Here is a 15272-nt window from a genome sequence, read left to right as displayed (position 1 = left end):
ATAGTTTTAAAGTTATGTCCCGGACAAAAGTCAAAAAGTAAAAATAAACAAAGGGCAATAACTTCAAAATAAGGCAAGGCAGAGTAATGATTCTTAAGCACTGCACTTCCACCCAATGAGACCTATCTATCTACAAAGTTTCATGTTGATATCTCTTATAATTTTAGAGTAATGTCCCGAACAAAGTTCAAAGTGTCAAAATGCCAAAAGTAGGCAGGACAGTGTTACAGTTCTTGTGCACTGCAAACCTACTTAATAAGATCTATCTACCTACAAAGTTTCATGTTGATACCTGGGCAAATGTTTCATGTTTAATGTCCTGGGCAAAGTTCAAAGTGTGAAAAAAAAAAAGGGGGATAATTAAAAAATTAGGCAAGGCAGAGTTACGGTTCTTGTGCACTGCACACCTACTCAATGAGATCTTTCTACCTACAAAGTTTCATGTTGATACCTCTTATAAATTTAGAGTTATGTCCCGGACAAAGTTCAAAGTGTAAAAATAAACAAAGGGGGATAATTCAAAAATTAGGCAAGGCAGAGTTACGGTTCTTGTGCACTGCAAACGTACTCAATGAGATCTATCTACCTACAAATTTTCATGTTGATACCTCTTATAGTTTTAGAGTTATGTCCAAGACAAAGTTCAAAGTGTAAAATAAACAAAGGGGGATAATTCAAAAATGAGGAAAGGCAGAGTTACGGTTCTTGTGCACTGCACACCTACTCAATGAGATCTATCTACCTACAAAGTTTCATGTTGATACCTGTTATACTTTTAGAGTTATGTCCCGGACAAAGTTCAAAGTGTAAAATAAACAAAGGGGGACAATTCAAAAATTAGGCAAGGCAGAGTTACGGTTCTTGTGCACTGCACACCTACTCAATGAGATCTATCTACCTACACAGTTTCATGTTGATACCTCTTATACTTTTAGAGTTATGCCCCGGACAAAGTTCAAAGTGTAAAAATAAACAAAGGGGAATAATTCAAAAATTAGGCAAGGCAGAGTTACGGTTCTTGTACACTGCACACCTACTCAATGAGATCTATCTACCTACAAAGTTTCATGTTGATACCTATAGTTGTTTCAAAGTTATGTCCCGGACAAGAAAAGGGGATGGACGGACGGAAAGATGGACGGACGGACAAGGCTGCGACTATATGCTCCCCCGAAATTTTGGGGAGCATAAAAATCATTAAATTGATAAATGCTGACGATTTGCACAACTATACTTGGTACTTATCATTCTTCTAAAGTTTGGATGAAATTGCAACTGTAGTATTTGAGGAGTAGTCTGCACAAGTTTTGTGACAAATGTACAGAACTCCCTAAATAGTTCTATAAACTGACCACTTTAAAATAATGGAAATATGAACAATACAACAAATCATATCATTAATGTATACAGTTTTAATAAAACATTACAATTAATTATTCCAGATGCTATTTTCTTTAAAGATTTCAAAGTCGCTTCAAAAGTTTCTGCTGATCTTGCTTCTTCACTAGCAAGCAAAACATAGCCAATAGTCAATGCATTATATATTTGTTTCTCCATTTCAATATATAAATATTAAACCAATATTAAACTGATGTGAATATAGCACTTTCAAGTCAAATGAATGAACATTTATTCTCAAGTTGTGGCAGATGAAAGAAGAACCTATCCCATAAACTATTATTCCAAATGAATGTTGTTAAATGTACAGTCTATTATTATCGATGAGAGGCCATGATAGCTGCTACACCTGAAAATAAAAACATACCATAGGTTAGTGAAACAACAGTTTTTTGGTTTTTTTTATTGTGTTATTACATTTATTTGTTGATAAAATTTCATATCTGTTAAATTTAGCTTTATCAGTCACCTTCAGCTTTATCAGACACCTCATCAATATATATATATATATATATATTGGAATAAAATGAAGAGATTGGAATATTTTACCTCCTACTAGATTGAAAATATTAAACTAATAAACTTTGAATCTAATACATTTTTGGACAGGATCTTAACAGGTTTTTGTTTCTTTTGAAATTAAACGAAAGAAACGCATATTAAAATTGCAAACATGATAAATAAAAATACCAAACAAGTGTCTGATATTATAAAATTTATCAGGCTTGGCACGAAAAAAATGAAGTCTTTTCCTTAGCCTTGCCTGATACGTTTTGTAATATTATACACCAGCATGGTATTCTCTATTTATTGGTTGAGTTTTACACTGCACCAAAAGTGTAAAGGTCATATGGCTACTCTCCAGCTTTACCCGTTAGTGAAACCACAGGTGCCCCTCTATGCATTATTTCAGCTTCAAACCAGCACCTGAGTATAACTAACAACTTTTAATAACTAGCCAGATAGCTTCCTCATATGAAATAATCCAAAGTGCTTGGCAGGATTCAAACCATAAGAGGTGAGAAGCAAGTGGTGCAACAATACCAGTATGTGGGCAATAATGATTCCTAAAACATTCACATCAATATGCTTAATACTATGAAAAGAGCCGTATTTTCTAACAAGAATTTCCAATTGAAATGAAACCGGTCGTTCTCTTTTACTTAAAATGTCATGATAATGTAAGACACACAATTTATACATAATAATTTCAACAAATCCTATTACAGGATTAACACAGAATATATTTTTGTACGAATGTGTAGGTCGCTAAAAGCTTTTAGACACACTCAAATCCGTTTCTGGAACCAACCAGTACTGAGCAATGGGTGTGAAGTTTCTTGCATAAGGAAACAACAGCTTGCACCTGACAGGGTTTGAACCCACATGGACAGAGATCCTTAGATTACAGGTCCGACAGGATAACCAATCTGCCATGCCTCCACTCCTAATCCTTGACAGAACAAAAATTTGCAACAGCTTCTTCATATTATTATCCTCTTAACAAAGTCTGTGATACATACTGTCAAATGTGATTTTCTCTGTTATATTTTTAGTTTTGATATTATCTTCCTGGTTAGTGATATAAACATTGCCATCAGTGCTAAGATTCCAGCCATATTTGCTTATCCATTGCTTTACTTGTGTATCTGAAAAATATAATGTCACTGTGTGATAAAATTCATTACACTTTATTTGAATATGACTTCTTTATTGCAGTTACTTTATTGTAAAATACAGTTCTGTTTTCGTTTTTGGTTGGGTTTTTTCATTGTACCAATACAGTATAGGTCATATGGCAACTTTCCAGCTTTACTGGTAGAGGAAGACCTCAGGTGCCCTTCCGAGCATTTTTTCAGGCACTTGAGTGGAACCACCTACGTTCTATAAGCTACCTGTATAGCTTCCTTTACATGGAAGAATCCAAAGTCCCTATCAGGATTCAAACCCATAGTGGTGATCATGGGCAAGCAATTTGAAATCGACCTTAACCACTCGGCCACGAACGTCCCTTAAAATACAGATATAAACCTCATCTAAATCTTTAGATAATAATCTTGGTTAAAAACAAGAGCTGTCACAGGAGACAGCGAAGCTCGACTAATAAAATACTGGACGCAGTAAGGAGGACAAAACTATGAAAGAAAAATCAATTATGTATAATTATGTATTAAGTTATAGTAAAAAAATAACATTTGTTAACATAAATTCCAAGATCAAGGGGAATAATTCTAGAAATAGTCATGCTAGAGTTATGGACCTTGCAACACAACATTTGTGTAATGATAAGAAATATATATTTGAAGTTTGAAGTAGATACCTTAAAAAATAAAGAAGTTATTATATTTCTTAAAGAAAATCCTAAGTTCAAAGAGAGATAAATCTGTAAATATTGCTTCAAGAGTTATGAACATTGTCACATAAAATGTAATTGATGATAAGGAATAAGTATTTGAAGTTTGAGGTAGATACCTTTTAAAATAAAAAAGTTAAAATAAAAATAACATTTTTCTAGAAAATAAATCTAAGTTTATGGGGAGATAATTCTTGCAATATTGGTGCTAGAGTTATGAACCTTGTCACATAAGATGTGGATGATAATAACGTAAATATATTTGAAGTATGAAGTTGATCCCTTTAGAAATAAATAAGTTACAGTAAAAAATAATATTTTGTATGGAAAATTCTAAGTTCAAAGGGAGATAAATCTGAAAATATTGGTGCTAGAGTTATGAACCTTGTCATATAAGATGGGGATGATGATAACGTAAATATATTTGAAGTATGAGGTTGATCCCTTAAGAAATAAAGAAGAAACAGTAAGAAATAGTATTTTTTGATGAAAATTCTAAGTTCAAGGGGAGATAAATCTGAAAATATTGGTGCTGGAGTTATGAACCTTGTCACATAAGATGGGAATGATGATAAGGTACATATATTTGAAGTATGAGGTTGATCCCTTAAGAAATAAAGAAGTATCAGTAAAAAATAATATTTTTTAAGGAAAATTCTAAGTTCAAGGGGAGATAAATCTGAAAATATTGGTGCTAGAGTTATGAACCTTGTCACATAAGATGTGGTTGATGATAAGGAACATATATTTGAAGTTTGAAGTTGATACCTTAAGAAATGACAAAGTTATAGTGAAAAATATTTTACTGCACCAAAACTTTAATCTAAAATCTGGACGCGGACGCCGACGCCGGGGCGAGTAGGACAGCTCTCCATATACTTCGTATAGTCGAGCTAAAAATGTTACACTTTTGGAAATCCAATATAAGATTGCTGAAAAGTTGTAAACAGCTTTACCAGGTATTCCACCAAGTAGTTCTGTAAGATGCAGCACTGGTATAGTCTGGTATGTGGCACCAACAACATGGCATACAACTGAAACAACAATCATACACTGTCAAAGGGATCAATCAATATGTATGTACACAAGAGCGATCAGTAATCACATGTGTCGCCTCATGATGGCCAATTTCATGTTGGGACAAATTTTGTGACAGACGGACAGACAGACGGACAGTGCACAACTAGACTAACCACTTTGTACTGATCATTCCTGTAAAGTTTGGATAAAATTGCACCAGTAGTTTATGAGGAGTAGTCCGGACAAGCTTTTGCGTATCTGGCAACACACAGAAAAAAACACCTTTTTATCAAAGGGCCATAACTCGGCCAAAAATCATTCAACCGGAAAACCCGTGCAATATGCGCAAGGACTTGAGCTACAGATCAATCCTGTAAAGTTTCATTGAAATTGCATAAGTGGTATAAGAGAAGTAGTCTGGACAAACTTTAAAAATAAAAAATTTTAAAGGGCCATAACTCAAACAAAAATCATTGAACCGGAAAATACTGACAATATGCACAACTAGACTTGGTACTGATCATTCGTGTAAAGTTTGGATGAAATTGCACCAGTAGTTTATGAGGAGTAGTCCGGACAAGCTTTTGTGTATCTGGCAACACACAGAAAAAGAAACCTTTTTATCAAAGGGCCATAACTCGGCCAAAAATCATTCAACCGGAAAACCCGTGCAATATGCGCAAGGACTTGGGCTACAGATCAATCCTGTAAAGTTTCATTGAAATTGCATTAGTGGTATAAGAGAAGTAGTCCGGACAAACTTTAAAATTAAAAATTATTAAAGGGCCATAACTCTGACAAAAATCATTGAACCGGAAAATCCTGACAATATGCACAACTAGACTTGGTACTGATCATTCCTGTAAAGTTTGGATGAAATTGCACGAGTAGTTTATGAGGAGTAGTCCGGACAAGTTTTGTGACGGACGGACGGACAGACGGACAGACAGACAGACAGACAGACAGACAGACGGACAGACGGACAGACAGACGACGGAGAAGTGATCCCTATATGTCGCCACTACTCCGTAGAGGCGACACAAAAAAAAGAATGTATTGTGAAAGTCTTTCTATGTGTTTCTAGCTCTTACATACATGTTTGGGGTCAATCATTGCAAACCATATGCTTTAACTGTTCTCTATTTTCCCAATTATTAACATTATTGTCCAAGTTAATTATTACATTATTTTACATACATTAGTATGAGCAGAAAATTAAAGGTTTTTCTGCTCATTCATGTAATGTACTGAAGAATGATTTTAGTAACTTTTGCAAGTTTTTCTATTGAAATTAAAACAATATGAATATTTATTATAAACACCAGTTCACAGAGCCATAAATATGAAAAGACTTATTCTGTCTTTTCTATTTTATACTTGATCGTTAAATTTAAAGAACACATTTTCTACAGTGTCAAAAAATTACATAAATCTAAAGACAAGTCCTATATAAATAATAACTCTTCTTCCTGTGTAAATAAATGTATCCCATTATATAATACATATTGCACATTATGAACATTTATAGTAATTTACAGTAAAATATCATACATTTTCTGACTGAGTCTTCAAATCCCTTCACACCCATTGTAACATCTGGCTCTTTCTGTATCAACTCCTATTAAGCAGAAACGAAAACAACATTTCAAAACCTTTTTGCAGCAACATGTATTACAATTGATGAAAGAACTATTAAAGACTTAACTAGTGTATGATTATGAATATCTGGAAAAAAGTGATCCCTTGGAAGCATTAATCACAACAAAATTACATGAAAATTGCAGACTCAGTTTGATTAAGTCTGTGCATGAGAAATGATAAAAAGTGCAAACATCCAACATGCTCCCTAGCACCGGCTTGAGGGGTACTCGATCTTCAACACTTAACGTGCTGGAATAAATGATCCCAAAGGACCAGAAAAATATAACAACACTGAAATATGGGGCAACTTTTAACAACCACACGGCTCCTGACACTTGATATTAATACTTATGTAGCATAAACAAAATTTATAATGCATATGAAAAAGACAACTTATTCTGTTTTGAATATGGTAAAACCATCTCAAACCAAATTAAAAGGCACCAAATGTGTTAATGCTTATCTCTTATTAATAACCAATCTTTATAAAAAGTTAACAAAACTGCCAGAGGACAGTGACGCTCGACAATTCCAAAAAGTTGTCACAAGGGTGTTTCATTGAGTATAATAATGCTTACCTATATGAATACATAAAATTGTCCCAAAAGGTACAAAGGCTTGTTATTAAGATGTTTTATCAAGTAAATCACAGCCATATTATTATGAATACATAAAACTGTCCCAAAAAAGGCACAAACCCTTCAGCAGTTATGGAGATACCAGCTTACAAACAAAAACTTTACCAAGAATTTCTAAGTTGAAAAAGGGGCATAATTATGCACAAAAAAGAAAATCAGAGTTATGGGACTTGTGCCAATCATGTTAGATAATCACAGAGAACAAGTGTGTGAAGTTTCAATCCATTCCCTTCAGTAGTTATGGAGATACCAGCTTACAAACAAAAACTTAACCAAGAATTTCTAAGTCCAAAAAGGGGCATAAATATGCACAAAAGCAAATCAGAGTTATGGGACTTGTGCCAATCATGTTAGATAATCACAGAGAACAAGTGTGTGAAGTTTTAATCCATTCCCTTCAGTAGTTATGGAGATACTTGCTTACACACAAAAACTTAACCACATGGATGCCGACAAATGGGTGACTGCATTAGCTTGATTATTCTGTGAATAGTTAAGCTAAAAAGGGACATAAGTCCTAAAAGCATTCCTTTCAGGACAATGTCCCAGTCTGACAACTGTGCCTTTACATCAGGTATTTTAGGTTTCAAGTAGGTTTCTTTCATAGTTTTGAAATCATTCTACTTAATATGCATATTCAACAAAAATTCAGTCATAAAGGGTAATAACTCCAAAAATAATTACATGTATAGCTTTCAGAATAAATGCCCCTTGTCTTACAAATGTGACTTGTTATTGTAAATAAGTATTCAAAGTTCAATATTGATACTTTTCAGTTTTGAAATCATTAGTTTTTGAAATCAATCTACTTAATAAACAGGCAACTTTGATAAAAAGTGTTTGAAAAGTGGACGATGATGAAAAAGGTGACACAGCCATTATTATATACATGTAGCTCTACTTTTTCTTCCAAACAAACTAAAACTCTTGTGTATTTATTCACCTAGAGGCATGTATAAACAGTAGCAGGCATTCTAATATTCCTGTGAAAGGTTTAACTGTACATTACTTACCCAAAATTCCTGGAATCTGCAAGTTTCTAGAAGATCTGCTAAATTCATGACTGTTTTCACAGGTTCCTCTGTTTGCTAATGACAGTTAAGGAAAAGAAACTTTTTTTTGTTGCATATTATGCAGTTACTTGATTAATGTGCAGCATTTGAAAACTATAATCTTGGCAATACCCTGTAAAACATGTAACATACTATAATTTATATTAAATGAGAACAATTATATTTCTTTGATGACATCTTCATGTCAAGAAGCACATTGATATCATATCTGGCATCAATGGTCAATCTAGGACTGTTTAGAAAGAAAAGTAATATTAACCATATCAACCATTTTATAATATTTATATACTATTGACAAAAATGTGAATAACATTTTGCCTTCTTGAAACATTATAAAGGATACCCTAACTGTGTCTATGAGACATTTACACAATGTGAAGTCAGTATGTGGTAGATTAGTAAGAGCCTTCATCAATATCTGGGCCGTTACATTGGTCTGATAATATCCAGGGTTAAACTGATACCTAGACAAAAAGAAAAGAAATCATTTTAGTCCTGAAATCTGACAAAAACACTATATTTTCATTCAATGCTCTAGAAAGGATTCATTTCTATCATTTTCACAAATACTACAGGAATATGATAACATAACATTATCATATGTATGCAGCAAAAGCTAAACTAATTACAAATTTCTATAACAGTTTGGTGACTCATATGAAATACTTTTTCAAACTTTTTTTTTAAATCTAATGTCAACAAAATGTCTTGCTAACTTCAAGTATTCAAAGTAGAAATTCTTAACTTGATATGCCAAATTTCTTCTTTCTAAAGAGCAAAACTCACTATATAAAAGTATATATGTATTAATATAGCTAACTATCTAATATGTAATAAATGTACTTACAATTTAAGAACACCAAGATTAGCTTCCAAATCATATGTGTTTTCTCTAATTTGCATATCTACATATCTTTCAAGTGTTCCCAGGTTCTCTGGATTATATCTACAATAGAGATAAAGCAAGTTTTGTAAAATTTATTATCTTTAAATACGTAAAAACAAAAATTGACACCATTTTAACTGCAAACTGATAGAACCACTGCCTGACTTCTAAGAATATTGTGAAATATTTCTCAATAGAAAACAATGGACAGAGAATTTAAATAAAATGATTTAAGTAAAAATCCTATATAGATAGTATATATAATATGGGATTTTTTTTTTTAAATTGTTATTTTTTTGTTTTGGATAGAATTTCGGGATCTACAAAGACTGGTCAATAACGGTATGACAGAGTTTATCGCTAGAACTGGCAATGGAACCGACGATGGGAGAAGTCAAGAGCAGTGATAAATTCATTCATTTGGCGTAAAAGTTGGATAGTTGATAAGAGTAAGCAGTGTTTCTGATAGATTTTAATGTGTGTTTAATGCTTTTTTGATTAAGTGTGCTCGAAAGTAAATTCCAGGCGTTTTTACGAATATTCCTTGTAAATGTAGCAGTGGGTGGGGAAATGTTGTTGGCAGATTCCTTGTGTTTTTTTTATAGTGAGCTCGATGAGCTGGCCCGAAGGGCCTGCTCGCAAAGCGAGCTTTATGATAACGCGAGTACCTGCTAAGTGATGGTTTTGAAAACTTTCTTCCGAAGTACCGAATTGGACACATCGCAACTTTTCGAATTTAAAGATAACGATAAAAACTGAGGAATTCTGACTGAAAACGGATGTGTAGACTGGTCACCCGCGCACGTCTATGAGAACCATAATTGGACAGGGAACCAGAATAGCGGAAGCTGTGTATAAAATATCGAATGACAGTTTTAAACCGGAAAATGTAAAATGAAAATTGAAGGCGCCATTTTGTATGAAAAATCTGATAAATAAAAACAATTTTTTGTCAAATTTTGTTGTGAAAACTATCTAGAATGAAAGAAAATGGTCTATCTAAGAAAATGAATTCGAACACCAATATCTTTTATTCAGTCGTTAACGCTGTACAGACGTTTAAAGTATTGTTTACGTGACGTCACAATGTAGCGCCAAACAGCAAGTGCAAAACAATCAAATCAAGTACGCTATTTTAATGTCGCAAACGTTTAAAGTTTTACATTTATTTCACTTTTAATAATCTTATTTCGCTTGAAAAATTATAGAGTGAAATGAAATAAACAAACAAAGTTTTATCAACATTTTCAAAACTCGTTATTCATTTAACGACAGGGGCGGAGCCATATTTAACACAGTACGTGTGACGTCACACGCACTCGTCACTGCATTTGAAATAAAAATGAGCGATTATTTCATACTATATCACGTTAAAAGTACACCGAGCTCGCTTTGAGGCTTTGCCTTTTTCATATTAGTATATATCGTATAAGTACCTAATCTCACACCCAACCTATTCTCAAACCTTTCATTCATGTGTTGTTATTTTTCACTAGAAGTGACTATGATGTCCTGAACTTGTGTGCATAAAAGCTTAGTTTCTGACAGACATATCTGCTGATGTCAAATGAAAACAGTGCATAGGAACAAATATTTACATTACATATTTTATTACTTAGGGTCATACTATACAAATTGCTATAAACTTTGTAAGTCCAGTAAATACACCATTAACTTTTTGTGAAAATGAATATTAGAGACAAAAATATCTTAAAGCAGGTACTGTACCTGCATCGTGTAGGGTACTTCATTGTCATGTGACAGTCATATAACAATCAATTCATTGGCTAAACTAAAAGGTAGAATTTTAGAGATACTTGAAGGGGTTTGAGATTAGGTTCTTGAGATTAAGAAGCCATGTCAGTTTTAAAAATGAGGGTTGTGCTTTTCCAAGATGGAAATAGAGCTTTTTTAATTGTTGAATTTCAGTCATACTTTACAGAAATGTTACATAAAGATTAAAGTGCACATATGTAAAGAATTTTTATAAATATACATTTTTATTTATACTAAAAAACCTCTTGAATGCTTAGAGGTTTGAGGACTGGTTAGTCCACGATATATGGGATTTTTTTTATTCGTTTTTTTTGTTTTGGATAGAATTTAGGGTTATTGTGATAAAAACTTATTACAAACGTAATGTAACAACACGAATTTATATTACAAGGATCGGACACTTTCGTTTTAGCTTAAAGTCTCGTCGCGAGCATGCGCGGAATCGCACATATCGGATAAAGGTGGACAGAATGAGAGATGGCGGAAGGCGCGGAGTGCGAAATATGACAGATTTTCACAAGAGTGTGTGGTGTTATTGCAGCTTTGTGAAAATTTTTACACATATTAATGTATTGATACAGTATTATTTTGTGTCGCTAAAGTATTAATATATGAAAATATGCCGATAGAACGCTGCAACGCTGAGTTAAAAAAGTACCTAATTTAAAAAATATTTGCCTATTGTTAAAGCATACTCTCTACACTTTGACGCCCTTTTACTTCAAGCACAAATTATTACCGCGATTCAGATTAAGATAATTATTTTCTACATGGTTTAATGGTTGCAATGCAAAAAAATGTTTCTTGATTGTTTAAAAACTTTCAAAGAAATTAACGTTTGAAATTTGTCTTTTTTCTGTGAATTATTTCAAAATGATTTGAACATTTTTTATTTGATTACCTGAATATTAGTATAAATATAGTATTCTACTAGTAAGTGTATTAAATATATTTTCAGATCATTGAAAAAAAGCGTTCATACATTGATGAATTCATTATATTGGCAAGGAAGAAACTTTTATTGGCATACAGAACAGCTGTTTTATAATATTATTTTTTATGTTTAAACAGATTTTTTTCATATTTATCCTTCACAATTCACATCAAATAATTTTTTGTCATATGTTTATTTTCATTATTTTTCAATGAAAGGACTATACAAATTTACTTGTATATATTCAATATATTCAATTTCATTTATAAATGTTAATAAAGAAAATAGATTTACATTGTATTTATATATATCCTCTTCAGAATCATTTTCTTATCACACATACCATGGATTGAAGTTAAAGACCGCACATATACAAATTATACATTCAAATTCTATTTGTTTTTGACGATTGAGTGTTGCAATTATCACATGTAACCTGGTAATGAAAGTTTGAAAATAAAGTTTTTCAATTATCACTTGTTACCTGTTAATTAAACCCCTTCAAAAGTAATTAAACTTCAAAGAAATTTAAGCGATGTGTAAAAAATAATCAAAAGTTACTTTTATTTCGCATAATACTGTCTCAAACTGTAAATACTTTATTGTTTTTCTAGCATTACATTAAAAAATATCATAAATATCTTTCTACAGGCATTCAAATAAAAAGAATAATTAAAATATACGAGTGACATTGTAAAGCGCCCGCAATACATTACCCGTAAAACAATTGTGCGTTAATAAATTTGACTACATAACCCAATAAATCTTAAATATTGCATCTTTGATCATCTGTGAATAACTAACAACGGCTTCTTTTTTATTTTGAAATTGAATTTATTATGTTACCATAATAATAAATTTCAAATACCTGCTTTTTATATAAAAAAAATGTGAATTTACCGCGGATTTCGTCAAGTTAATTTTCTAACTGTCGTTGCGGACAGATAAACTGTACCTTTAAACAAGAGCTGTCCGTAAGACAGCGCGCTCGACTTTTTTAGTGCTTGCCTATAATACAAAACATTGACAGTTAAGGGCCATAATTCAAATAAAATCTTTGACAGAATTACCTTCTCCTGGACATGTTTGGGAATCATGATTGTAAACAAGTATTCCAACTTTCAAATTAATATCTCAAACAGTTCAGTCAAAAAGTGGACTGGTACTAAAAACTTAACCAAGATTCTAAGTCGATAAAAGGCCTTAATTTTTAAAAACAAATCCTTGACAGAGTTACCTTCTCTTGCGTACAGATGGGGGTAATGATGTGAAATAGCATTAAAAGTTTCAAAGCAATATCTCAAAGGGTTAAGGCAATAAGTGGATTTTACCCATATTCAATGTATTTTCTAAGTCAAAAAGGGGCATAATTCTGTCAAAAACCTTGACAGAGTTATGTCCTCTTGTCTGTTGATGAAGGTCGTGATGGTAAACAAGTATGGTCAGTTTCAAAGCAATACCTCCAATGGTTTTGAAATAAAGTGAGGTGGTACAAAAAACTTAACCAAGATTCTAAGTCGATAAAAGGCCTTAATTTTTAAAACAAATCCTTGACAGAGTTACCTTCTCTTGCGTACAGATGGGGGTAATGATGTGAAATAGCATTAAAAGTTTCAAAGCAATATCTCAAAGGGTTAAGGCATTACAAAAAACTTAACCAAGCTCAATACACTTTCTAAGTCAAAAAAGGGCCATAATTCTGTCAAAAACCTTGACAGAGTTATGTACTCTTGTCTGTAGATGGAGGTTATGATGGTGAACAAGTATGGTAAGTTTCAAAGCCATACTTGTAATACTTCTGAAATAAAGTGGGGTGGTACGAAAAACTTAACCAAGGTGTGACGCCAACGCTAACGCCGACGCCGACGCCGGGGCGAGTAGGATAGCTCCCCTTTTCATAGAAAAGTCGAGCTAAAAATAAATTAGATATTTGAATTAAACAAGTATTTTTCTTCAAAATAAACTTTAAATTTCCAAAATCGGATAATAAATGGAAAAGCTATATGGTATTTTGTAAAGTAGGTATCTGTTGCGAACGGGCATTTACGCTTAGCGCCGGTAAATTATCGATCGATGTACCTTTATCGGGTGCACGACAAGATATTAAAGCATTTATATAGGGTTAACTGGGAGTGTCCGATCCCTGTAATATAAACAGTGTTCCCACTTCTATTTTTCATTGGGAGTATTTTTACCCCTTACCTTTGAAAACTGGGGGTAAAATTAAAATTCAGGGGGTACTTAAATTTGTACAATATTTATATGAAATTTAAGGATAATTCCAAAATCATACATCAGACAATTATGCTGTTTTCTTCAAGATTCACTTCATCACTGCCCCCCCCCCCCCCCCCCTTAGGTAAAATTAATTGTGACCAACACATACTGGCATATATCTCAATCTCAATTAATATAAACATTATTGAAGTTATCTAAGTTCATAAACAGCATATATAATTGTGACTACACACCTTTGAACAAAACAAAGCTTCCCTTTTGTTGATGTTTTTAAATTAACAAAATCGGCATCGCGAAAATATGTGACAAATGAAAATTCGTCAGTTTTCTGCAGAAACATTTACAATTCCAGTTGTTGCTGATTACAATTATATTAGAATTAATATTTTTTTAATATTTTAAGACTGTTTTTCATTGGCTATTCTTACAGGCATCGTAAAACAAAATTTCAAATTTGTAATTTACGGCAATAATTCCCAGTTGGGGGTCTGTAAACTTCATTGTGAATTCGGAGATTTTCTCACATTTCATCAATTTCAATGCACTTTAAGTGAATTTTGTTTGAAAAATTGCTCAAAAGAATAATTTTTGAATTATACATGATTAAGATTCCGACTTTCTGTGCGTATTTTTACCCTCTTGCCTAAATTTCTGTACGTGAATTTTGTTATTTGTGCGTAAAATACGCACATATGTGCGTAAATGGGAACACTGATAAATCCGTGGTAACAATAAGCATGAAATGGAATCATTTGAATTAATTAATTACATGAAAAGACAAAATAGGGAGAGAACCATCAGGGAGGAAACGTCATGCGAGGAACTGGTAAGGGAGAGAATAGTCCGACTACCCAAACATTTCCACCACATTAGTTGTTTCCAAATTTTTCTTAACTTTCTATAACAGGTAGGACAATTTTTTTTATTTTTAAATCAGGAGTCAAAGAAGAAAATATGTCAATTGTTAACAATTATAATATACAGTAATCTGTATCTCAGTAGAGATGAAAGGGTTGTCTGGTCATTCAACAATCAATGACTACTGTTTAAAGAAATGTACAGTTGATGATAATTCATGAAAATGACAATTAAAAATGATATTTTTGTATAATTTGACTAAAAATAACCTGTCTATTCCCTTTAATAGGGTCGCAACTGTTGATCTCATAGCATCTGCCATTTCGATGAAAACATGCGCGGAAGTAGACTAATTTTCGATACCGGTAAAATGTCGTAAAATTATTTACTTTTTAAAAAAGAACTTTGATAACAAACGCCTTTCCCAGTATCAATCACACCATTAGAATTTCCAAAA

The 15272-nt window shown here is 32.6% G+C and overlaps 1 protein-coding gene across 1 annotated transcript; it reads right to left on the bottom strand.

Annotated features, from left to right (window-relative positions):
- Positions 1 to 1392: 1392 nt before the first annotated feature.
- LOC132732788 (eukaryotic translation initiation factor 3 subunit K-like) lies at positions 1393 to 15241 on the bottom strand. Its single transcript, XM_060719298.1, has 8 exons — positions 15085 to 15241; positions 8971 to 9069; positions 8467 to 8587; positions 8064 to 8138; positions 6323 to 6389; positions 4708 to 4785; positions 2922 to 3047; positions 1393 to 1747 (listed from the first exon to the last, which is right to left on the bottom strand). Exons 1-8 carry the CDS (start codon positions 15135 to 15137, stop codon positions 1716 to 1718), a joined length of 651 nt encoding a protein of 216 aa, XP_060575281.1. The 5' UTR covers positions 15138 to 15241; the 3' UTR covers positions 1393 to 1715.
- Between the last annotated feature and the right edge of the window lie 31 nt (positions 15242 to 15272).

This window comes from Ruditapes philippinarum, unplaced genomic scaffold (assembly GCF_026571515.1).
Source record: "Ruditapes philippinarum isolate M1 unplaced genomic scaffold, ASM2657151v2 ctg5420_1_1_1_1, whole genome shotgun sequence".
Classification (NCBI taxonomy): domain Eukaryota; kingdom Metazoa; phylum Mollusca; class Bivalvia; order Venerida; family Veneridae; genus Ruditapes; species Ruditapes philippinarum.
Note: the sequence above shows the minus strand (reverse complement) of the source record. Positions and strands in the feature narration are given on the sequence as shown.

Bases quoted from the DNA above. Each gene is read 5' to 3' on its own strand.
- LOC132732788 (XM_060719298.1), bottom strand. From the start codon at position 15,137: ATGGCAGATGCTATGAGATCAACAGTTGCGACCCTATTAAAGGGAATA. The intron at 8,588-8,970 runs GTAAGTACATTT...CTTTTTGTCTAG, and splicing joins AATCTTGGTGTTCTTAAATT to GTATCAGTTTAACCCTGGAT. The intron at 4,786-6,322 runs GTATGATATTTT...TTGTTGTTTCAG, and splicing joins TGAAGACTCAGTCAGAAAAT to TTGTATGCCATGTTGTTGGT.